Below are 24,996 nucleotides of genomic sequence, written 5' to 3' on the forward strand. Positions count from 1 at the left end.
GTCCTGGTCGTACAGCGGAGGAGGAGGTGCTAGGGAGGCTTCTAACTGGTCCTGGTCGTACAGCGGAGGGTAAGGAGGAAGAGGAGGAGCTAGGGAGGCTTCTGCCTGGTCCTGGTCGTACAGCAGAGGAGGAGGAGCTAGGGAGGCTTCTGCCTGGTCCTGGTCGTACAGCAGAGGAGGAGGAGCTAGGGAGGCTTCTGCCTGGTCCTGGTCGTACAGCAGAGGAGGAGGAGCTAGGGAGGCTTCTAACTGGTCCTGGTCGTACAGCGGAGGGTAAGGAGGAGGAGTGTTCTTGGCCAGTTCTGTCTGTTCTGTGTCAGTCTCATTGGGCCAGTGGTAGGACCGACAGATTCCACAGACACTTTTCTGTAGAATCTGTTTATCAGTGTTTCAGAACCTGATAGGGGGATTATTCCGGTTCCCACAGACCGACTGGCTGGTTCTGGATCAGGAAGCCTGAAACTGAAGGAAAGAAGCGCTGGTCCTTTTCCGACACGTCTCCATTTCATCCGTTGTCCATTAGAGAACTGTGGTCTTTCATTGGAGCGATGTGGAGAAAGAGGCTTGGCAGAGCTTCACATTGGGGTAGGGTTGATATCGGGTGGGAAACATATTACATCAGGTAGTATAGGGGAGGGTTGGATTACACAGCAGGCGAAAGGCTTAGAACGCCAGGTCCAGATTTGCCCAGAGAAATGAAACAGTGAATATTTAAAAATATGGATATTTGATGGATTGTGAAAGAGTGGCTTTGTGAGGTATCATGACAGAAAAAGAGAGGTTGTGTGTGTTGCCTGAGTGAAAGAATTGTACATGTGGTAAGGGGGGAGGGGGGGGGGTCTGTAAATAAATGTAAAAAAGACTGCCGATTCAGAAGAGACTGATGTTTCAGCAATACTGGGGAATGGACATGGTTAGGAGAGGAAATGACAGAAACCTGAGACCTAGAGAGAGAGGGAAGGAGAAGGTTAGAGGGAGAGAGAGGGAAGGAGAAGGTTAGAGGGAGAGAGAGGGAAGGAGAAGGTTAGAGGGAGAGAGAGAGAAGGTTAGAGGGAGAGAGAGAGGGAAGGAGAAGGTTAGAGGGAGAGAGAGAGAAGGTTAGAGGGAGAGAGAGGGAAGGAGAAGGTTAGAGGGAGAGAGAGGGAAGGAGAAGGTTAGAGGGAGAGAGAGATGGAGAAGGTTAGAGGGAGAGAGAGGGAAGGAGAAGGTTAGAGGGAGAGAGAGGGAAGGAGAAGGTTAGAGGGAGAGAGAGGGAAGGAGAAGGTTAGAGGGAGAGAGAGAGGGAAGGAGAAGGTTAGAGGGAGAGAGAGGGAAGGAGAAGGTTAGAGGGAGAGAGAGGGAAGGAGAAGGTTAGAGGGAGAGAGAGGGAAGGAGAAGGTTAGAGGGAGAGAGAGGGATGGAGAAGGTTAGAGGGAGAGAGAGGGAAGGAGAAGGTTAGAGGGAGAGAGAGAGGGAAGGAGAAGGTTAGAGGGAGAGAGAGAGAAGGTTAGAGGGAGATCGAGAGGGAAGGAGAAGGTTAGAGGGGGAGAGAGAGGGAAGGAGAAGGTTAGAGGGAGAGAGAGAGAAGGTTAGAGGGAGATCGAGAGGGAAGGAGAAGGTTAGAGGGGGAGAGAGAGGGAAGGAGAAGGTTAGAGGGGGAGAGAGAGGGAAGGAGAAGGTTAGAGGGGGAGAGAGAGAAGGTTAGATGGAGATCGAGAGCGAAGGAGAAGGTTAGAGGGAGAGAGAGGGAAGGAGAAGGTTAGAGGGAGAGAGAGAGGGAAGGAGAAGGTTAGAGGGAGAGAGAGGGAAGGAGAAGGTTAGAGGGAGAGAGAGAGCGAAGGAGAAGGTTAGAGGGAGAGAGAGGGAAGGAGAAGGTTAGAGGGAGAGAGAGGGAAGGAGAAGGTTAGAGGGAGAGAGAGGGGGAAGGAGAAGGTTAGAGGGAGAGAGAGGGAAGGAGAAGGTTAGAGGGAGAGAGAGGGAAGGAGAAGGTTAGAGGGAGAGAGAGGGAAGGAGAAGGTTAGAGGGAGAGAGAGAGGGAAGGAGAAGGTTAGAGGGAGAGAGAGATGGAGAAGGTTAGAGGGAGAGAGAGAGGGAAGGTTAGAGGGAGATCGAGAGGGAAGGAGAAGGTTAGAGGGAGAGAGAGGGAAGGAGAAGGTTAGAGGGAGAGAGAGGGAGGGAGAAGGTTAGAGGGAGAGAGAGGATGGAGAAGGTTAGAGGGAGAGAGAGGGAAGGAGAAGGTTAGAGGGGAGAGAGAGGGAAGGAGAAGGTTAGAGGGAGAGAGAGGGAAGGAGAAGGTTAGAGGGAGAGAGATGGGAGAAGGTTAGAGGAGAAAGAGGGGGAGAAGGTTAGAGGGAGAGAGAGGGGAGAAGGTTAGAGGGAGAAAGAGGGGAGAAGGTTAGAGGGAGAGAGAGGGGGAGAAGGTTAGAGGGAGAAAGAGGGGGAGAAGGTTAGAGGGAGAGAGAGGGGGAGAAGGTTAGAGGGAGAGAGAGGGGGAGAAGGTTAGAGGGAGAGAGAGATGGGGAAGGAGTAGATCAGAGAGAGAGAGAGATGGAGAAGGATGTGATGGAGTAGTATGGACTGGTAAGTAGCAGTCTATTGTGAGGACTGAGGGTTGACGTGAGGTGAACAGGAAGAAGGTGGTGGATGTGGTACTGGCAGGGTTAGCTCTTCGGTCTGGCACGGTCACGACTGAGGTAAATGCTGGTAGTTCGCCTCTGTTCTTCACGTTGGGTGGGTGTCACCTGAGAGGCCGACCGGCTGAGAAGACCTTTCTGGAAATCTAGGCGTACATGGTCAACTGGAGCCACTGGACATAGAGGAGAGACAGAGGGGAATATTATCAGTTAGGACATAGAGGAGAGACATAGAGGAGTATTATCAGTTAGGACATAGAGGAGAGACATAGAGGAATATTATCAGTTAGGACATAGAGGAGAGACATAGAGGGGTATTATCAGTTAGGACATAGAGGAGAGACATAGAGGGGTATTATCAGTTAGGACATAGAGGAGAGACATAGAGGAGAGACATAGAGGAGTATTATCAGTTCTCTCTATATACACTGAACAAATCAGATCTCGCTATATATACACTGAACAAATCAGATCTCTCTCTATATACACTGAACAAATCAGATCTCTATATGCACTGAACAAAAATATACAACGGAACATGAGCTGAAATGAAAGATTGCAGAAATGTTCCATACTCACAAAAAAGCTTATTTCTCTACAATTTTGTGCACAAATGTGTTTACATCCCTGTTAGTGAGCATTTCTCCTTTGCCAAGATAATCCATCCACCTGACAGGTGTGGCATATCAAGAAGCTGATTAAACAGCATGATCATTACACAGGTGCACCTTGTGCTGGGGGACAATAAAAGGCCACTCTAAAATGTGCAGTTTTGTCACAACACGATGCAACAAGTTTTGAGGATAGCGTGCAATTGGCATGCTGACTGCAGGAATGTCCACCAGAGCTGTTGCCAGATAATTTAATGTTAATTTCTACCATAAGCCGCCTCCAACGTCGTTTTATTAGAATTTGGCAGACCAACCGGCCTCACAACAGCAGACCATGTGTAACCACGCCAGCCCAGGACCTCCACATCCATCTTCTTCATCATTTGAGACCAGCCATCCGGACAGCTGATGAAACTGTGGGTTTCCTATAACCGATGAATTTCTGCACAAACTGTCAGAAACCATCGTCGTCGTCGTCGTCAGGTTCTTGACCTGACTGCAGTTCGGCATCGTAACCAACATCAATATGGTAAATGTTCCACCTTCGATGGCCACTGGCACGCTGGAGAAGTGTGCTCTTCACGGATGAATCCCGGTTTCAAACTGTACCGGGCAGAAGGCCAACAGTATGTATGGCGTTGTGTGGGCGAGTGGTTTGCTGATGTCACCGTTGTGAACAGAGTGTCCCCATGGTGATGGTGGGGTTATGGTATGGGGCAGGCAATAAGCTACGGTCAACAAACACAATTGCATTTTATCAATGGCAATTTGACATGTCTGGAGAGTATGCAGGCCATGGAAGAACTGGGACATTTTCAGCTTCCAGGAATTGTGTGCAGATCCTTGTTGACATGGGGGCTGTGCATTATCATGCTGAAACATGAGGTGATGGCGGCGGATGAACGGCACGACAACGGGCCTCAGGATCTCATCACGGGATCTCTGTGCGTTCAAATTGCCATTGATGAAACGCAATTGTGCTCGTTTTTCGTAGCTTATGCCTGGCAATACCATAAAAGCACACTTCTCGAGCATGCCAGTGGCCATCGAAGGTGAGCACTTGCCCATTTAAGTCGGTTACGACTCCAAACTGCAGTCAGGTCGAGACCCTGGTGAGGACAACAAGCACGCAGATGAGCTTTCCTGAGACGGTTTCTTACAGTTTGTGTAGAAATTCTTTAGTTGTGTAAATCCGCAGTTTCATCAGCTGTCCGGGTGGCTGGTCTCAGATCCCGCAGGTGAAGAAGCCAGATGTCGAGGTCCTGGGCTGACGTGGTTACACGTGGTCTGCTGTTGTGAGGATGTTTGGGCTGCCAAATTCTCTAAAACAACGTTGGAGGCGGCTTATGGTAGAGAAATGAACATTCCATTCTCTGGCAACAGAGACATCTCTGGCATTGCGTTGTGTGACAAAACTGCACATTTTTGAGTGGCCTTTCACAGCACAAGGTGCACCTGTGTAATGTTCATGCTGTTTAATCAGCTTCTTGATATGCCACACCTGTCAGGTGGATGGATTATCTTGGCAAAGGAGAAATGCTCACTAACAGGGATGTAAACAAATGTTTGCACAAAATTTGAGATAAATAAGCTTTGTTCATAATTTCTGGGATCTTTTACTTCCGCTCATGAAACATGGGACCAACACTTTTCATTTTGCATTTATATTTTTGTTCAGTGTTCAATGTAATATTTTTGTAATCAACAATGTCAATTCTTAACCCTGGGCAACATGGGCCTGGGAGACTCACAGGGATATTGGTATCCACAGTACTCCACCAATTATACATTGTTTAACTCAATACTTATTGTATTTCCCCAACATGTATTTACTCAAACATAAATGTAATTTAAGCTTTGAAACCGTAAAGTTTTATCTCGGCCTCATGACAAAATGTGTAGAAAACTTCTCTCAGATTGCCAAGAGGCGGGCCTTTAAAATGTTCCTTCCCAGCGCCCGAGACTTGGTTCGTCCGGTCATGCACTGCCGAAATCATAGTTAAAACAGCTTTTTTTTTTTAAATCTCCCTTGAGTTGTGTTCTGGTTATGAATTTGCTATCACGAAAGGGGTCCCCGAACCCCCAAAAAAGTTTGAGAACCGCTGAATTTGGTAACACAACATAGATAGGTAGTGTCAGTTAGGTTGGTCACACGGTTGTTGTCCTTTTATACCTATGCAGTAAAGGGGCTGTGTCGACAGGGTACTCCTGTACTCCCCCCTCCCCACCCACCAGCGAAACGCTCCGTTACGGATAGGCTGCGAGCTGAACGTGAGCGCACCATTGAAAGCAATGGGCAATAACAACATCTTTAGTTGACACAGGCCCAAAGGCCGGTAGTAATAACATGTTATTACTCATTATGTTCATATCCTTACCTCCAAGACACTGAGTCTGATCGTACCGTCTCCATCCTGGTCGAAGGCCTGGAATGCCCCTGTAAACAAACCCCATGTAATGAATCAATTAATAAATCAAAGATTTAGATAATTAAGAGAACCAAAATGGAAATACATTTTTTTTTACATTTTTTTTAACTTTTGGTTGTGTTATCCACATTTACTTTGAATGTGTTGTGTACATGTCTGGTTGAGTTGTGTTTTAAATACATGTGTGGCTGAGTTGTGTTTTTAAATGTGTTTTAAATACATGTGTGGATGAGTTGTGTTTTTAAATGTCAAATAAATCAAACCAACTCAAATATAAAGCCCTTTTTTACATCACCGTGTACAGTAACCAGACCTGCATGCCAATGGCCAGGAGTGGACTAGACAGCACAAACAGATCTGGGACCAGTGTAATACAGCGATGAGGTGAGGTGTTTGTGTTTGACTTACTGAACATGGCTTCGAGCCGGACCAGACAGCTGATGAAGCTGTCAAAGTCGATGTTCATGCCCTCGTTGGCGTAACGCATGGTGATGATGTCATAGAGCTGATTGTTGAGACGGAAGCCTGAACGGGACATAAGACACATAACTGAACAGTCAGAATACCTTTACAGATGGGAGATATTGGAGAGACATAACTGAACAGTCAAAAGACCGTTAGAGATGGGCGATATTAGACATAAGACACATAACTGAACAGTCAGAATACCTTTACAGATGGGAGATATTGGAGAGACATAACTGAACAGTGACAAGACCGTTAGAGATGGGCGATATTAGACATAAGACACATAACTGAACAGTCAGAATACCTTTACAGATGGGAGATATTGGAGAGACATAACTGAACAGTCAAAAGACCGTTAAGAGATGGGCGATATTAGACATAAGACACATAACTGAACAGTCAGAATACCTTTACAGATGGGAGATATTGGAGAGACATAACTGAACAGTGACAAGACCGTTAGAGATGGGCGATATTAGACATAAGACACATAACTGAACAGTCAGAATACCTTTACAGATGGGAGATATTGGAGAGACATAACTGAACAGTCAAAAGACCGTTAGAGATGGGCGATATTAGACATAAGACACATAACTGAACAGTCAGAATACCTTTACAGATGGGAGATATTGGAGAGACATAACTGAACAGTCAAAAGACCGTTAGAGATGGGCGATATTAGACATAAGACACATAACTGAACAGTCAGAATACCTTTACAGATGGGAGATATTGGAGAGACATAACTGAACAGTCAAAAGACCGTTAGAGATGGGCGATATTAGACATAAGACACATAACTGAACAGTCAGAATACCTTTACAGATGGGAGATATTGGAGAGACATAACTGAACAGTCAAAAGACCGTTAGAGATGGGCGATATTAGACATAAGACACATAACTGAACAGTCAGAATACCTTTACAGATGGGAGATATTGGAGAGACATAACTGAACAGTCAAAAGACCGTTAGAGATGGGCGATATTGGAGAGACACATTAGGCTGTGGAGTGTTCAGTTACCATGGCCACAGCACATTTTAAAACAAAACAACACATCTTTCCATCTCCTTGTAGTTGCTGAGACGGGGATCCAATCCACCTGACAATTTTATTCTATTTAATAAACCTGGTAAACACAACTAAAGATGCTCTTACCTGCATCGTTGACAGCATTTCTCATCTCGTAGCTGTTGATGCTACCAGCCTGATCCGAGTTATACTGTTGGAAGATTCCCTAAAGAAACAGAGCGGATGTAAATCTATACATCTGACTATGTCTACGGTGACATTTGGGAGTTTAAATAAAAGGAGTGAGAGATAAAGGGGGAAAACCTAACATTCTTAAGAGGTAGAAGAACAGCATTGTCACCTGCCACTGCTTGATCTTGTTCCAGAGATGTCTGAACTCCTGCAGGTTGAGTCTGCCAGTCCCGTCCATCTAGACAGCTGCAGTTAAGACAACAATGACGGGCGACACATGGGAACTCAAAATCAACCATTTCAACAAACAGTCACTTAGCTTAGAAAAAAAAAAATAAGCTGTTTCTACACTCCTGCCATGACTGGCCTGTTCGGGTCAGGTTACCGTGGACCGCAATCCTACAGAGAGATCTCTCACACCCAGCAGAGGGGAAGAGATGGAGAGGTATATGTGAGGTTTATGACACCTCACGCCCATTGTAAAACTAAGGCAGCAGACAAAATTCCTTTGTCCTCTCATTATGGAGAATCGGCCTCAGAACATTAAAATGCAATAAATGGACTTTGGGACAAGGGGTTTTGTCAGCCGCAATGGTGGTACTGACGATAGATGAAATATGAAAATTAATGTCGTTTTTTGTTATGTTATTAAAAGTTAAAGGACAACGTTATAACGAAAACATTGTAACTTTAAAGAGTTTTCCTAATATGTGCTTGATGTTTATACATTGTACGTTGTGTAGAAAATGTCCAGATCAAAGAGAATGTTTTGGTAAAGATGAAATGTGAAGTTATTTGTCTAAATTGGATCTGAGTAAAATCCAGACCTCCAGCCTCATAACTAGTTAAATCCAGACCTCCCTCATAACTAGTTAAACCCAGACCTCCAGCCTCTTAACTAGTTAAATCCAGACCTCCAGTAACTAGTTAAACCCAGACCTCCAGCCTCATAACTGGTTAAATCCAGACCTCCAGCCTCTTAACTAGTTAAATCCAGACCTCCAGCCTCTTAACTAGTTAAATCCAGACCTCCAGCCTCATAACTAGTTAAATCCAGACCTCCTGCCTCGTAACTAGTTAAATCCAGACCTCCAGCCTCATAACTAGTTAAATCCAGACCTCCAGCCTCTTAACTAGCCTCTTAACTAGTTAAACCCAGACCTCCAGCCTCGTAACTAGTTAAATCCAGACCTCCAGCCTCTTAACTAGTTAAATCCAGACCTCCAGCCTCTTAACTAGTTAAATCCAGACCTCCCAGCCTCGTAACTAGTTAAATCCAGACCTCCGGCCTCTTAACTAGTTAAATCCAGACCTCCCGGCCTCATAACTAGTTAAATCCAGACCTCCAGCCTCTTAACTAGTTAAATCCAGACCTCCAGCCTCTTAACTAGTTAAATCCAGACCTCCAGCCCCTGTCCGCTCCAGCCCTAACTAGTTAAATCCAGACCTCCAGCCTCATAACTAGTTAAATCCAGACCTCCAGCCTCCTAACTAGTTAAATCCAGACCTCCAGCCTCGTAACTAGTTAAATCCAGACCTCCAGCCTCTTAACTAGTTAAATCCAGACCTCCAGCCTCATAACTAGTTAAATCCAGACCTATGGCCTCGTAACTAGTTAAATCCAGACCTCCAGCCTCTTAACTAGTTAAATCCAGACCTCCAGCCTCATAACTAGTTAAATCCAGACCTCCAGCCTCTTAACTAGTTAAATCCAGACCTCCAGCCTCATAACTAGTTAAATCCAGACCTCCCAGCCTCTTAACTAGTTAAATCCAGACCTCCAGCCTCATAACTAGTTAAATCCAGACCTCCAGCCTCTTAACTAGTTAAATCCAGACCTCCCAGCCTCTTAACTAGTTAAATCCAGACCTCCAGCCTCATAACTAGTTAAATCCAGACCTCCAGCCTCTTAACTAGTTAAACCCAGACCTCCTGCCTCGTAACTAGTTAAACCCAGACCTCCAGCCTCATAACTAGTTAAATCCAGACCTCCAGCCTCGTAACTAGTTACATCCAGACCTCCAGCCTCGTAACTAGCCTCGTAACTTGTTACGCCCAGAGAATTGCCCTGAAGGCGGAAACGCCCATTTCTGACCCGAGGGTATAAAACATATGAGTTAAGAATTAACATATCAGACTAAGTGACCCTGAGCTGCAGCCAAGGTCTGAGTGGTCAGCAACCTCAAAACGCAACACGAAGACAAAGGGACATTTTATCTATCTATGCTACGGATGAGTAGCTGCGTCTAAAAGGGGGAATTCAAGCAGGACCACACGGTCACCACTCTCCATCGAATTGTGTGTCTACACTGCTTTCATTCCTACGTTGTTGTTTTTTAAATGTTTTATTTTACCGTTATTTTACCAGTAAGTTGACTGAGAACACGTTTTCATTTACAGCAACGACCTGGGGAATAGTTACAGGGGAGAGGAGGGGGGGATGAATGAACCAATTGGAAGCTGGGGATGATTAGGTGGCCGTGATGGTCTGAGGGCCAGATAGGGAATTTATCCAGGACACCGGGGTTAACACCCCTACTCTTACGATAAGTGCAATGTGATCTTTAGTGACGACAGGGAGTCAGGACACCCGTTTAACGTCCGTTTAACGTAACGCTGTGAGCCCTGAGCTACAGCGCTGGCTGTTCTCAAAAGACCCCTTACGGAACAAGGGCGAGGAAACAGACCACTAAGCCAAAAGGACGCTGACATCATGAGGACAACCAGAGAGTTACACCCTGTAACCAGAGAAGAGCGCCATCAGAGAAGCAGAAACTCGTCCACGAAGAGACACCCCGTCGGAGACCTTCGACACGTAATTACATCATTATATTCTGACCCATAAGAGACGGCAGTCCGGGGCAAGGTTAGGCCTAGTTTACAAATGTACCCAGGTGTGCTTTTCCCTCTTTCTCTCTCTCTCTTTTAAATCCCCATTTTCTGTAACACCTGTCATATTGTGTTGGCCCACTAGGGACCTGTTTCGTTGTATTAAATTCTAATCAATAGCCTAGTGTCATGTCCTGACCATAGAAAGCTGTTATTTTTCTATAGTAGAGTAGGTCAGGGCGTGACGGGGGTTTTCTAGTTTAGTTTTTCTATGTTGTCATGTTCTAGTTTTGTATTTCTATGTTGGGGTTTTGTTTGGGATGATCTCCAATTAGAGGCAGCTGGTCCTCGTTGTCTCTAATTGGAGATCATACTTAAGTAGGGGTTTTTCCCACCTGTGTTTGTGGGAGATTGTTTTTGAGTCAGTGTATGTTTCAACTCTGCGTCACGGTTTGTTGTTTTTTCGTTCTTTAGTTTATGTATCGCATAGTTTCACAGTATAAATCAAATGTGGAACGACACACACACTGCACTTTGGTCCACTTCTCCTTACGACAACCGTGACACCTAGACTCTGTATTTGTGTATCTTATATTATCATTTTAGCTTGTTAGCAAATAAATAATCAACTCAATTGGTGTGGTACGGACTCATTGGTGGGACTCGGGTTTGTGCAGATTCCCGGATTATGCGACATTCCAAATGAGACTGTAGAGGATATTGATTGATTAGCGACTGTTGTAAAATCGATATTCTGATATTCTTTGAGTTAATTTGGGAAATAAACTCAATAAAACCAATTTTTCCATGGTGCCCCCCGGTTAATGAGTTAATAATTACCTGATTCATTTAAACACGTAGTTATAAATCGTTAATCATTCGACGAGCAGCAGTCGTCACATTAAATCAATACAACGTTACGACACTCCCTTAGCTCAGATTAACCTGTTTCTACACTCCCTTAGCTCAGATTAACCTGTTTCTACACTCCCTTAGCTCAGATTAACCTGTTTCTACACTCCCTAAACTCAGATTAACCTGTTTCTATACTCCCTTAGCTCAGATTAACCTGTTTCTACACTCCCTTAGCTCAGATTAACCTGTTTCTACACTCCCTAAACTCAGATTAACCTGTTTCTATACTCCCTTAGCTCAGATTAACCTGTTTCTACACTCCCTTAGCTCAGATTAACCTGTTTCTACACTCCCTAAACTCAGATTAACCTGTTTCTATACTCCCTTAGCTCAGATTAACCTGTTTCTACACTCCCTTAGCTCAGATTAACCTGTTTCTACACTCCCTTAGCTCAGATTAACCTGTTTCTACACTCCCTTAGCTCAGATTAACCTGTTTCTACACTCCCTTAACTCATATTAAGCTGTTTCTATACTCCCTTAACTCATATTAACCTGTTTCTATACTCCCTTAGCTCAGATTAACCTGTTTCTACACTCCCTTAGCTCAGATTAACCTGTTTCTATACTCCCTTAGCTCAGATTAACCTGTTTCTACACTCCCTTAGCTCAGATTAACCTGTTTCTACACTCCCTTAGCTCAGATTAACCTGTTTCTATACTCCCTTAGCTCAGATTAACCTGTTTCTACACTCCCTTAGCTCAGATTAACCTGTTTCTACACTCCCTTAGCTCAGATTAACCTGTTTCTATACTCCCTTAGCTCAGATTAACCTGTTTCTACACTCCCTTAGCTCAGATTAACCTGTTTCTACACTCCCTTAGCTCAGATTAACCTGTTTCTACACTCCCTTAGCTCACGAACCCTGGTTAATACATTAGTTATTTTCTGTAACACCCTTTGGATCAAGGAGTCTGCTAAATGGCTTATTATATATTGCCAGCTAATCATCATACCTTGACTAAGTAAATTAGGCAGTGGTGGAAAAAAGTACCCAACTGTCATACTTGAGTGAAAGTAAAGATTTGTTATTAATAGAAAATGACTCAAGTAAAAGTGGAAGTCACCTAGTAAAATACTATTTGAGTAAAAGTATTTGGTTTAAAATATACTTAAGTATCAAAAAGTAAATGTAATTGCTAAAATATCTTTAAGTATCAAAAAGTACAATGTGTGTGAATTGGACCATTTCCTGTCCTGCTAAGCATTCAAAATATAATGAGTACTTTTGGGTGTCAGGGAAAATGCAAGGAGTAAAAAGTACATCATTTTCTTTAGGAATGTAGTGAAGTAAACGTAAAAGTTGTCAAAAATATAAATAGTAAAGTTCAGAAATCCCCAAAAACGACTTAAGTAGTACTTTAAAGTATTTTTACTTAAGTACTTTACACCACTGGAATTAGGTGAGCTAGTTCAGGGCTACAACAAAATTGTGAAAGATATTGGTGTCCTGACGAGCCTGGGAGGGGCTCTGTCTACAGACAACACAACCTGACCTGGGAGGGTGTCTATCTACAGACAACACAACCTGACCTGGGAGGGTCTCTATCTACAGACAACACAACCTGGGAGGGTCTCTATCTACAGACAACACAACCTGGGAGGGTCTCTATCTACAGACAACACAACCTGGGAGGGTCTCTATCTACAGACAACACAACCTGACCTGGGAGGATCTCTATCTACAGACAACACAACCTGGGAGGGTCTCTATCTACAGACAACACAACCTGACCTGGGAGGGTCTCTATCTACAGACAACACAATCTGGGAGGGTCTCTATCTACAGACAACACAACCTGGGAGTGTCTCTATCTACAGACAACACAACCTGGGAGGGTCTCTATCTACAGACAACACAACCTGGGAGGGTCTCTATCTACAGACAACACAACCTGGGAGGGTCTCTATCTACAGACAACACAACCTGGGAGGGTCACTATCTACAGACAACACAACCTGGGAGGATCTCTATCTACAGACAACACAACCTGACCTGGGAGGGTGTCTATCTACAGACAACACAATCTGGGAGGGTCTCTATCTACAGACAACACAACCTGGGAGGGTCTCTATCTACAGACAACACAACCTGGGAGAGTCTCTATCTACAGACAACACAACCTGACCTGGGAGGGTCTCTATCTACAGACAACACAACCTGACCTGGGAGGGTGTCTATCTACAGACAACACAACCTGGGAGGGTCTCTATCTACAGACAACACAACCTGGGAGGGTCTCTATCTACAGACAACACAACCTGGGAGGGTCACTATCTACAGACAACACAACCTGGGAGGATCTCTATCTACAGACAACACAACCTGGGAGGGTCTCTATCTACAGACAACACAACCTGGGAGGGTCTCTATCTACAGACAACACAACCTGGGAGTGTCTCTATCTACAGACAACACAACCTGGGAGGGTCTCTATCTACAGACAACACAACCTGGGAGGGTCACTATCTACAGACAACACAACCTGGGAGGGTCTCTATCTACAGACAACACAACCTGGGAGAGTCTCTATCTACAGACAACACAACCTGACCTGGGAGGGTCTCTGTCTACAGACAACACAACCTGACCTGGGAGGGTCTCTATCTACAGACAACACAACCTGGGAGTGTCTCTATCTACAGACAACACAACCTGGGAGGGTGTCTATCTACAGACAACACAACCTGGGAGGGTCTCTATCTACAGACAACACAACCTGGGAGGATCTCTATCTACAGACAACACAACCTGGGAGGGTCTCTATCTACAGACAACACAACCTGGGAGGGTCTCTATCTACAGACAACACAACCTGGGAGTGTCTCTATCTACAGACAACACAACCTGGGAGGATCTCTATCTACAGACAACACAACCTGACCTGGGAGGGTCTCTATCTACAGACAACACAACCTGGGAGTGTCTCTATCTACAGACAACACAACCTGGGAGGGTGTCTATCTACAGACAACACAACCTGGGAGGGTCTCTATCTACAGACAACACAACCTGGGAGGATCTCTATCTACAGACAACACAACCTGGGAGGGTCTCTATCTACAGACAACACAACCTGACCTGGGAGGGTCTCTGCAGGTTGTGTTCTATCTACAGACAACACAGATACAGAGGATACGTCCATGAGAGAGATCATACTCCTGCAGCTCTCCAGGCTAAAACCCTCCGTGTTTAGGTCCTTATCTGTTGGAGAGAGAAAGAGAGGATTAACAAAATGACCAACAAACCATTACTTATTTTAATCTGGTGTGCAGGGCTAGAACAAAACTGTGGACTATCAGTGGTCGCAGGTGGACCCAGTTGAGGGCTGGGAAACAATGCTGTAGGTGATTAATGGGAGAATACCAACATAGAAGAAGACTTCTATATGTATCTGTGTGAGAGAGAGAGAGAGAGAGAGAGAGAGAGAGAGAGAGAGAGAGAGAGAGAGAGAGAGAGAGAGAGAGAGAGAGAGAGAGATATTCAGGACATGGAAGACTTCTATATGTATCTGTGAGAGAGAGAGAGAGAGAGAGAGAGAGAGAGACAGAGACAGAGACAGAGAGAGAGAGAGAGAGAGAGAGAGATTCAGGACATGGAAGACTTCTATATGTATCTGTGTGTGTGAGAGAGAGAGAGAGAGAGAGAGAGAGAGAGAGAGAGAGAGAGAGAGATTCAGGACATAGAGGACTTCTATATGTATCTGTGAGAGAGAGAGAGAGAGAGAGAGAGAGAGAGACAGAGAGAGAGAGAGAGAGAGAGAGAGAGAGAGAGAGAGAGAGAGAGAGAGAGAGAGAGAGAGAGAGAATATACAGAAGGAGACTGTAATAAACTGTAGTTTTAGTCTTACGTTTGGAGACGATACTGTTGAGGACATTCTTCAGCTCGTTGGCGGTTATTTCCATTTCCTGTGAGAGAGGAGACAGTGGGAGGAAGGACACATGGAGATCATCTGACGGGAATTTTACATTTTAATGTTAAACTGGAATTCATTTTTTGTGTTAATCTACGGAAGCCCTGAAGCCCAAGGGGGAAAAACAAATCTAATTTGAACAACTCAGTATCTCGTTTGAACATATATACAGAACCAGTCAAAAGTTTGAACACGCCTACTCATTCAAGGGTTTTTCCTTATTTTTACTACTTTCTACATTGTAGAATAATAGTGAAGACATCAAAACTATGAAATAACACATATGGAATCATGTAGTAACCAAAAAAGTGTTAAACAAATCAAAATATATTTTATATTTGAGATTCTTTGCCCTTTGCCTTGAAGACAGCTTTGCACACTCTTGGCATTCTCTCAACCAGCTTCATGAAGTAGTCACCTGGAATGTATTTCAGTTAACAGGTGTGCCTTTTTAAATATATTCTAATGATTTTGGGGGTGTTTTCACTAAGTCGTTCAAACAAGATAATTCAGGGCTTCCGTAGTTAATCTACTGATGTCTGAAAGCATCCTTACATGATAAAATAACCTAATCAAAATCATTTTTATAACCAGACCTGAGTTCAAATAGTATTTGTTTTCCTTTGTATAATACTTACTTTAAAATCGGTTGATTGAGCCTACCTGGAGTGGCAGTTTCCACTTTTGGGACAATTTCATTGGTTTCATTGCATCAGGCAAGCTAAATGAAGCGTAGATACAGTATTTGAACCCAGGTCTGGTAACAACGGTAATATGCCAGAAATACAGTAGGCATGACATAGGAAATATAGGCCGGGATTCAATCAGACCGCTTTTAAAGGCAATGTTTCCCGTGTTCGCGGAGATTGCGTTCACGGTAAATGCTGCATATGTCAGCTCAATCGGAAATGACCTTAGACATGTCGAGCGCGCTACAACGCGGATCTAATGCAGATCGGATTGAATCTCGGCCCTATATTGGGAGCACATTGGTTTTGACCACCCACCCCCAGCACTATACTCACACTCCCCCAAGCGCTCACTGGCCTCACTGGCCTCCCTGTACTCCCCGTACTCACATCCCCGGCTATCTGCTGAAAGATGCTCCGGAACTGCTGGTCTTCCTCACTCTCCTCCCCTGCATTGGCTGGGGCCGGCTGAGAAGGAGAAGATGACACAGAGGAGAGAGAGAGAGGGAGGGAGGGAGGGAGGGAGAGAGAGAGAGAGAGAGAGAGAGAGGAGAGAGAGAGAGAGAGAGAGAGAGAGAGAGAGGCAAAGTGTCTGAAGCAGATACACTTCTGAAAAATGAAAACCGAAAAGAACGAATACTGTCGTTTTCATGTCATTTCTCATTGAGATAATATCGGGCCAATTTCCCTTTCGAAAGGCGTCGTAAAAATCGAAACAAAAAAGTATACAAAATTCTGTTGTTTATTTATTACATAATCCAAGCCATGGTGAAAAAAATTTAGACTGGAGAAGACTGACTGACAGAGACAGGAAGTTGGGCTGTGGACTGTGAGACAGATACATACATGACGCTGACAGAATGACAGACAGAGACAGGAAGTTGGGCTGTGGACTGTGAGACAGATAGATAGATACATGACGCTGAGAGAACGACAGACAGAGAACTAACTCACCACTGGATGGTCAGCCTCGATCCTGTTCTCTATCTCCCTGATTAGAAACCAACAAACAGCAGTCACCATGGTGACACCAGCAGAGTTGACATCATCTGGACCACATGTTCTTACAGAGAACCAAACTCTACAACATCCTAATTACACGTTATTGTCCCATCTCCAGCTATTCCTAAATGTCTATACAGTACATCTCTGAATACTGTTAGGAATTGTAATGTTGCAACATCAATCATATGGAATTATATTGTGGTCTAAAGCCTTATGGTCTAAAGCCTTATGGTCTAAAGCCTTATGGTCTATTATCCAATAGCATTGAACTGAATGACAGTAATATTGCACAACACACCTACCACCTCACAACGAGCTGTAAGGAAATATGTTAGTTTACCAGCTGTTACATATATTTTTTGAGAGATGTTTGACAACTTGTTTTCTTTTTGCCAAATGTCTAATTGAGGTGCCATTCCTCAGTCTCTCTGGCCTCTTAGTTTCAGTACATTTGTATTTGTACTTATTATGCCAAGGCATCAGCTAGTCTTCCTGGGGTCCGGCAAAAATTAAGGCAGTTTATACAATTTACATTCATTACAGAATTCACAACACACTAAGTGTGTGCCCTCAGGCCCCTACTTCACTACCATATATCTACAATACAAAGTCCATGTGTACATGTGCTTATAGTGCTTATAGTTATCTTGTGTGAGTCTGTGCCTATGTTTGTGTTGCTTCACAGTCCCCGCTGTTCCATAAGGTGTTTTTTGAATCTGTTTTTTCAATCTAATTTTACTGCTGGCATCAGTTATCTGATGTGGAATAGAGTTCCATGTAGTCATGGCTCTATGTAGTACTGTGCACCTCCCATAGTCTGTTCTGGACTTGGGGACTGTGAAGAGACCTCTGGTGGCATGTCTTGTGGGGTATGCATGGGTGCGCTAGTCGTTTAAACAGACAGCTCGGTGCAAATACCTCTAACAAATACATTTAACAAATACAAGTAGTGATGAAGTCAATCTATCCTCCACTTTCAGCCAGGAGAGATTGACATGCATATTATTAATGTTAGCTCTCTGTGTACATCCAAGGGCCAGCCATGCTGCCCTGTTCTGAGCCAATTGCAATTGTCCTAAGTCCCTCTTTGTGGCACCTGACCACACGACTGAACAGTAGTCTAGGCGTGACTAAACTAGGACCTGTAGGACCTGCCTAGTTGATAGTGTTGTTAAGAAGGTAGAAACTAGGGCCTGTAGGACCTGCCTTGTTGATAGTGTTGTTAAGAAGGTAGAAACTAGGGCCTGTAGGACCTGCCTTGTTGATAGTGGTCTTAAGAAGGTAGAGCAGCCGTTTATTATGGACAGACTGCTTCCCATCTTAGCTACTGTTATTTAAATATGTTTTGACCATGACAGTTTATAATCTAGGGTTACTCCAAGCAGTTTAGTCTCCTCAACTTGCTCAATTTCCACATTATTTATTACAAGATATAGTTGAGGTTTAGGGTTTAGTGAATGATTTGTCCCAAATACAATGCTTTTAGTTTTTGAAATATTTAGGACTAACTTATTCCTTGCCACCCATTCTGAAACTAACTGCAGCTCTTTGTTGAGTGTTGCAGTCATTTCAGTCGCTGTAGTAGCTGATGTGTATAATGTTGAGTCATCTGCATACATAGACACTCTGGCTTTACTCAGAGCCAGTGGTAGGTCATTAGTAAAGATTTTAAAAAGTAAGGGGCCTAAAGAGCTACCCTGGGGAATTCCTGATTCTACCTGGATTATGTTGGAGAGGCTTCCATTAAAGAACACCCTCTGTGTTCTGTTAGACAGGTAACTCTTTATCCACAATATAGCAGGGGGTGTAAAGCCATAACACATACGTTTTTCCAGCAGCAGGCTATGATCGATAATGTCAAAAGCCGCACTGAAGTCTAACAAAACAGCCCCCACAATCATTTTATGAAATTAACAATTTCTCTCAGCCAATCATCAGTCATTTGTGTAAGTGGTGTGCTTGTTGAATGTCCTTCCCTATAAGCGTGCTTAAAATCTGTCGGCAATTTGTTTACTGTATAATAGCATTGTATCTGGTCAAACACAATTTTTTCCAGAAGTTTACTAAGGGTTGGTAACAGTTTGATTGGTCAGCTATTTGGTTGGTTATTTGAGCCAGTAAAGGGGGCTTTATTATTCTTAGGAAGTGGAATGAATTTTGCTTCCCTCCAGGCCTGAGGGCACACACTTTCTAGTAGGCTTAAATTGAATATATTGCAAATAGGTTAGTACATGTTCAGGTCATATCTACTCTGGAGGAGCATTAGGCCCAACAGACTTCTCACCACAGGCTAGATATGGCAGACAATTCCTATACAATTTGATTATATAACCTACTGTACTACCTGATGTTTCCTTAAAAATGGATGAAAACAGTGACTCCCACTGAGATTAAATAAAAGACTGACTTTGTTATCTTAAAACTCATAGGGCTGGTTTTCTGGACACAGATGAAGCCTAATGCTGGATTTTTTTTTTAAATCGAAGGGGATTCTCTATTGATTGTTGCTTTTCAGGAATAGACTTAATCTTTGTCCGGGAAACCTGTCCATAATCTAGTTTGTCATATCTCTTTACAGCTATTCAGATTTCAACTTCTTCCAGCTTCTTTCAGCTTCTTCCGGCTTCTTCTAGATCTTTCAGCTTCTTCCAGATATTTCAGCTTCTTCAGATTGAAGCTTCTAATTCAGGTTTTTCCAGATTCATCCAGCTTCTTCTAGCTTCTTTCAGCTTCTTCCAGCTTCTTTCAGCTTCTTCCAGCTTCTTTCAGATTCTTCCAGTTGTTGCAGACATTCAGATCCTCCTCTTCCACCAGAGCTAGGAGCTCTTGTATTCTAGGGTGAAGGTTGTTTCGGGATGTTTGGAGGCAGAGCAGGATGTTTATTTTAATACTGAAATAAAATGTTTACCGGAACATGCCGGAATCTGAAGTCGCTTGTCCTAAAAAAGATTCCATAACAGCTTCGAACTGGGGCCGATTCCTTCCAGCTCTACAAATCAAATTGCCGTTAAAATAGTTTGTCGTGGGTGGTCTGACCCCAACACCCCCCCCCCCATAACCCCAACCAGCACCCCTCCCCAAAAGGGGCACTCTAAGCTGACAACAACACAACCTAACAACAACCCAAACCCACCCACATTGCTTAACCCATCATAGACATTGGGCCAGATAACGTAAAACACCTGAGAAGCTGGAAATAACAAAGACTAATTTCCTATCCCATACTATTACTAAGATTGTAATTAAGTTACTAAAATGGAATATATTATTATTTGCAAATCTATATATAGTTAACCAGTGTCCAAGGAAGTGTGAGACATGGGCCGGGATTCAAACAAATGCAGAGAAGCGGCCTGTGCACTGCGATTGACTTTTGAAAGGTGATATACTCTTTAAAAACAACGGGATCCGCTGTTTTTACAACGACACAACGTGATCCCAGAAAAAAAACTTCTGAGAAATTGCTTTAAAAAGGAAATAGCAGTACACAGGCCGTTTATCTGCGGTCGTTTCAACCCGCAGCCATACTGTTAATATAATCCTAAACCGCTCTACTATGGCCTTACATTGCTTTTCCCAGGGGGACTAGACATATTCCCATATTCCCTCTGCGCTCCACCACCACCCAGCTCTCTCACTCACTCTGAGGTGTTCCTCTTTTCGGAGAAGACTCTGAGGATGAACTCTCCCTCCTGGTGAGGCTCGTAGGTAGACGGGATGATCACGTACTCCCCGGGGCTCAGACGGAAGCGCTGGGTCACCTCCCTCAGGTTGATGTAGGACTTGCAGCGAGCCTTGGATGAGTTGAACAGGAAGAAGTCCTTCTGCATGTGTTGTTTGTTTCCGTGCATCTGGTCAGAAACAAACAGACAGAGGAGGGAAGAGAAGAAAGATTGGGAATGAAAAGTGTGAAAGCAAAGTGTTGAATTAGTTACTGTTGTCATACTATTAACCATAGAAACTTTCATTGTTTAAAAAATATGGCGGTAAAAATGAATTAGAATAGTTAAACCACAATGTGTAAACAAACACATTCCACATCTCCTGTCTTTACCTCCTTCGGCACCTGTAGACAGACAGAGAGAAGAGTGAGTTGTGTTTGCACCAGAAACAGGATCAGCAAAACACAGCTAAAAACTCAGCTATGTTTACAACTGAATGTCGCATGTATACAATGTGTGTCGCCAACATATGTGGCCAATGGGAAATCTGCAACTGGCACATCCATTTTTAGAAATTTTCAACTAAATCAATTGTGATTTGTTGTTGTTTGAACTGCAGATTGCCCCTTTTAAAGAATAATACAAATTGTTTAAGATCTGTTTTTTTTGTCTGACAGGGGGACACCTCGTAGATGGCAAATCCGATGGTGAAGAGATTGGCTCCCATTTTCCTCTCTTTCCGTCTGTTCTTTTGCATCAGAGCGATCACGAAGGAACACGCCACCTCGTTGTCCTCCGGGTCGTCATCCTCCTCCAGGAGACGCAGACGGTACTGAGGGTTGGTCCAGAAAGTATCTGGGTTCAGAAAACCAAACACATACACATTACTATGTGTAGCCTGTAGTCCAGAACTTGCGGAACTAAATCTGCAGAACCTAATCCTTGTGGATAGACTACGTAACATAAGAGGCAGGGTTTAGAATCAAACACATCGCATTACTCAATGGACATTGTCTTTCTACGTGATGGTGCCCCGTATGAGGACAATCCGATACATGAGTAAATTAGACCTGTCTTCAAATAATATTTGTTCTCTTTCAAATACTTTGGGAACATTTGATTGAGCCTGGCCGTAATGCCGGGTGGGGGAGATTTGCAGTGCTATTGACCCTTCGCTATTGCCCCAGGAAACCCAATTCCCCCTTCTAACCACTGGTGAAATCCCCACACAATAATCTCAAACTGTGTTTAATACAAAATTAAATTAAATACTGACTACATCTTGCTAATCAGGAAACTCTCAAGTATGTTGTCATTACACGGGCTTCACGGGAACCAGGTAAAATTAAGGTTTGTAGTGTGTTTAGCCACTGAATGGCTCTGAATTCACTGTCAGCATGCAGTCAACACTACAACCACTTTTTTTCGAGAAAACTAGTGCTCTCAAATTGTATCTTGTATGTCGACAGCAGACGGGAGTTTTATTAATAACATGGCTAAACAATTTATATTAAGTGGCTAGCTAGCTAGCGTAAACAACGTTTGGTGGTCAATGAGACTGAGAGCTAGCTAACCAGCTGAACTAGGATACAATATAACAAAAGTATAATTTCAGATTCAAGAAATACTCCAACTGGCTCTGAATTTCAGGAATTCCAGTAGCAAGTACCCCCCGCTGCACTGTTCAATTATTTAGCCATTTAAACTTTTTTTATATTTTTTTAAAGAAAACTCTAACGTGAGCTTGTTCGAGGTGTCAGACTCGACAACAGTCCATTGGAGCGCTGCGATTGGTTGCCTAAAATTAATTCCATTGCATCAGACAAGCTCTATCAACCTTTTTATTAATTGTCTTATTTAACCTTTATTTAACCTTTATTTAACCTTTATTTAACTAGGCAAGTCAGTTAACAACAACAAATTCTTATTTACAATGACGGCCTACCCCGGACCAAACCCGGATAACGCTGGGCCAATTGTGCAACGCCCTTATGGAGACTCCCAATCACAGCCGGATGTGATGCAGCCTGGATTCAAACCAGGGACTGCAGTGACGCCTCTTGCACTGAGATGCGTTAGACCGCTGCGCCACTCGGGAGCCCTACTGCAGAGGGTTAGAGATCAGGGATCATCTCCTACCTGGGTAGTTTCTACAGCCCCCGGCGGAGCAGCCTCTGACCCAGCGACCCTCGTTCACAGACACCGTCCACTTGTGGATCTTATCGTCCTCCAGGGCATCAGGGGTCAGGTTGCAGATCTCAATCTTAGTGTAGTTCTTCTTGAAGTCCTCAAAGGACATCCTGGGGTGACACAGGATAGGGAAAGAGAGACAGAGGAGAGGGGATGGAGACAGAGGAGGGGGAGGGGGGAGGGAGTGGAAGAGGGAGACAGAGGAGAGAGGAGGGAGAGGGAGACAGAGGAGAGGGAGAGGGAGACAGAGGAGAGGGGGAGGGGGTAGGGAGTGGAAGAGGGAGACAGAGGAGAGAGGAGGGAGAGGGAGACAGAGGAGAGGGAGAGGGAGACAGAGGAGAGGGGGAGGGGGTAGGGAGTGGAAGAGGGAGACAGAGGAGAGAGGAGGGAGAGGGAGACAGAGGAGAGAGGAGGGGGGGGAGTGGAAGAGGGAGACAGAGGAGAGGGAGACAGAGGAGAGGGAGAGGGAGAGGGAGACAGAGGAGAGAGGAGAGGGGAAGGAGACAGATGTGCGGGGGAGGGTGGAGGAAGTGGAAGAGGGAGCCAGAGGGAGACAAGGGACAGGGAGACATAGGGAGACAGAGGAGAGGGGGAGGGGGGAGGGAGGGAGTGGAAGAGGGAGATAGAGGGAGAGGGAGACAGAGGAGAGGAAGAGCGAGAGGGAGGAGAGGGAGAGGGGGAGATGAGAGGAAAGGGAGAGGGGAAGGGAGTGGGGAGATGAGTGGAGAGGGAGAGAAAGGGGGGATGAGAGGAAGAGGGGGAGGGAGTGGGGAGATGAGTGGAGAGGGAGAGAAAGGGGGGATGGAGAGGAAGAGGGGGAGGGAGAAGGGGAGATGAGAGGAGAGGGAGAGAAAGGGGGATGGAGAGGAAGAGGGGAGGGAGAGGAAGGGGGAAGGGAGACAAGGAGAGTCAACAATTGACACGCTCCACTTGATAGTTTGTAGTCAAAGGTATTTTGGTGCAGGGTTCTAAAAGGTATTTAAACTGGAAAAGGAAAACTCACAGTCTCTGAAATAGTCTGTACGCCTTAATGTTGTTCAGCGGCACAATATACCTTTTTTTCTAGACTATTTCAGTGAGGACACGTAATATGGGTAGTGTCAAGAACAGCTAGAATGACATCGTTGAAGAGAGAAACAATACTCACCAGAACTCACCGTCCTCAGCACTCTGATGATGGAGCTTGTCCTTCTCTCCTTTAGACAGAGATACCCACTCCTTAGAGCTGTGGGGGACAACATCATCAACTGCCTAACTGAACAATATGATACATGAACCTTCTCTGACATGGGAATATGATATAATATAATGTAATATAATATAATGTAATGTAATGTAATGTAACAGAATTTAATGTAATATAATATAGTGTAATGTAATATAATGTAATGTAATTACATTAAATGTCATAATGTGCTAAATGTCATAATGTGCTAAATATCATAATGTGCTAAATGTGCTAAATGTCATAATGTGCTAAATGACATAATGTGCTAAATGTCATAATGTGCTAAATGTCATAATGTGCTAAATATCATAATGTGCTAAATGTCATAATGTGCTAAATGACATAATGTGCTAAATATCATAATGTGCTAAATGTCATGACGTGCTAAGTATCATAAATTTGATAAATGTCATAAAGGTTATAAATATGATAAATTGACTTTTGACCAATTAGACCAGTTCTGAAAAAAATCTGATATGAAAAGATTTGATGTGATTGGTCAAAAGACAAATTAGTCGAAAAAAAAGATCAGAATTGGCATACCTGTGTAAACGTAGTTTTAGAAGACCGAGGCAATGGATTAGGAATTGTATGCTAGCATAGACATCGGAAACCACCCTGTGTCTATCACTGGTGCCAGTTCAATCAATCAATCAATCAGGCGTATCTTACTTGTCACTCCAGGGCCCGTTCCACTCCACCTGTCCCCAGGGGTTCCTGAGGCGCACCAGACGCACCTTAGGCTCCTTGTGCTGGGACTGCTTACACTGAGGAGAAACACACGCACCGGTCCATGTGACAATCACAACCACTGGCCTCTTCAGTCAGCTTTGGCAGCAATAAAAAAACATTAAAATGGCCTACAGTCACATCAAAAATACAACTCTATACTCATGGTCTATCTATCTGATAATGTAGTGTATCTCATGGTCTATCTATCTATCTGATAATGTAGTGTATCTCATGGTCTATCTATCTGAGAATGTCATGTAGCTCATGGTCTATCTATCTATCTGATAATGTAGTGTATCTCATGGTCTATCTATCTATCTGATAATGTAGTGTATCTCATGGTCTATCTATCAATCTAATAATGTAGTGTATCTCATGGTCTATATAATAATGTAGTGTATCTCATGGTCTATCTATCTATCTATCTATCTATCTGATAATGTAGTGTATCTCATGGTTTATCTGATAATGTAGTGTATCTCATGGTCTATCTAATAATGTACT

At 43.9% G+C, this 24,996-nt stretch overlaps 1 protein-coding gene across 2 annotated transcripts in view; it reads right to left on the reverse strand.

Moving 5' to 3' along the window:
* Positions 1–2,326: 2,326 nt before the first annotated feature.
* Positions 2,327–24,996, reverse strand: part of LOC106568467 (calpain 3a, (p94)) — a 43,235-nt gene continuing 20,565 nt past the window's right edge. Inside the window, exons 7-21 of one of the 2 annotated variants that reach the window (XM_045705619.2) lie at positions 24,433–24,527; positions 23,680–23,757; positions 22,482–22,642; positions 21,028–21,197; positions 20,735–20,746; positions 20,323–20,531; positions 16,630–16,666; positions 16,012–16,143; positions 14,924–14,981; positions 14,213–14,277; positions 7,497–7,565; positions 7,283–7,361; positions 6,061–6,177; positions 5,602–5,660; positions 2,327–2,785 (exon numbers count right to left, since the gene is read on the reverse strand). In XM_045705619.2, coding sequence (XP_045561575.1) covers positions 2,759–2,785; positions 5,602–5,660; positions 6,061–6,177; positions 7,283–7,361; positions 7,497–7,565; positions 14,213–14,277; positions 14,924–14,981; positions 16,012–16,143; positions 16,630–16,666; positions 20,323–20,531; positions 20,735–20,746; positions 21,028–21,197; positions 22,482–22,642; positions 23,680–23,757; positions 24,433–24,527 — 1,368 coding nt within the window. In that variant the 3' untranslated portion in view covers positions 2,327–2,758. The remainder of the gene's footprint in view (positions 2,786–5,601; positions 5,661–6,060; positions 6,178–7,282; positions 7,362–7,496; positions 7,566–14,212; positions 14,278–14,923; positions 14,982–16,011; positions 16,144–16,629; positions 16,667–20,322; positions 20,532–20,734; positions 20,747–21,027; positions 21,198–22,481; positions 22,643–23,679; positions 23,758–24,432; positions 24,528–24,996) is intronic. The other variant, XM_014139972.3, reaches the window with a different exon arrangement.

The sequence above is a fragment of the Salmo salar genome, chromosome 01, assembly GCF_965601325.2.
Source record: "Salmo salar chromosome 01, fSalSal1, whole genome shotgun sequence".
NCBI lineage: Eukaryota > Metazoa > Chordata > Actinopteri > Salmoniformes > Salmonidae > Salmo > Salmo salar.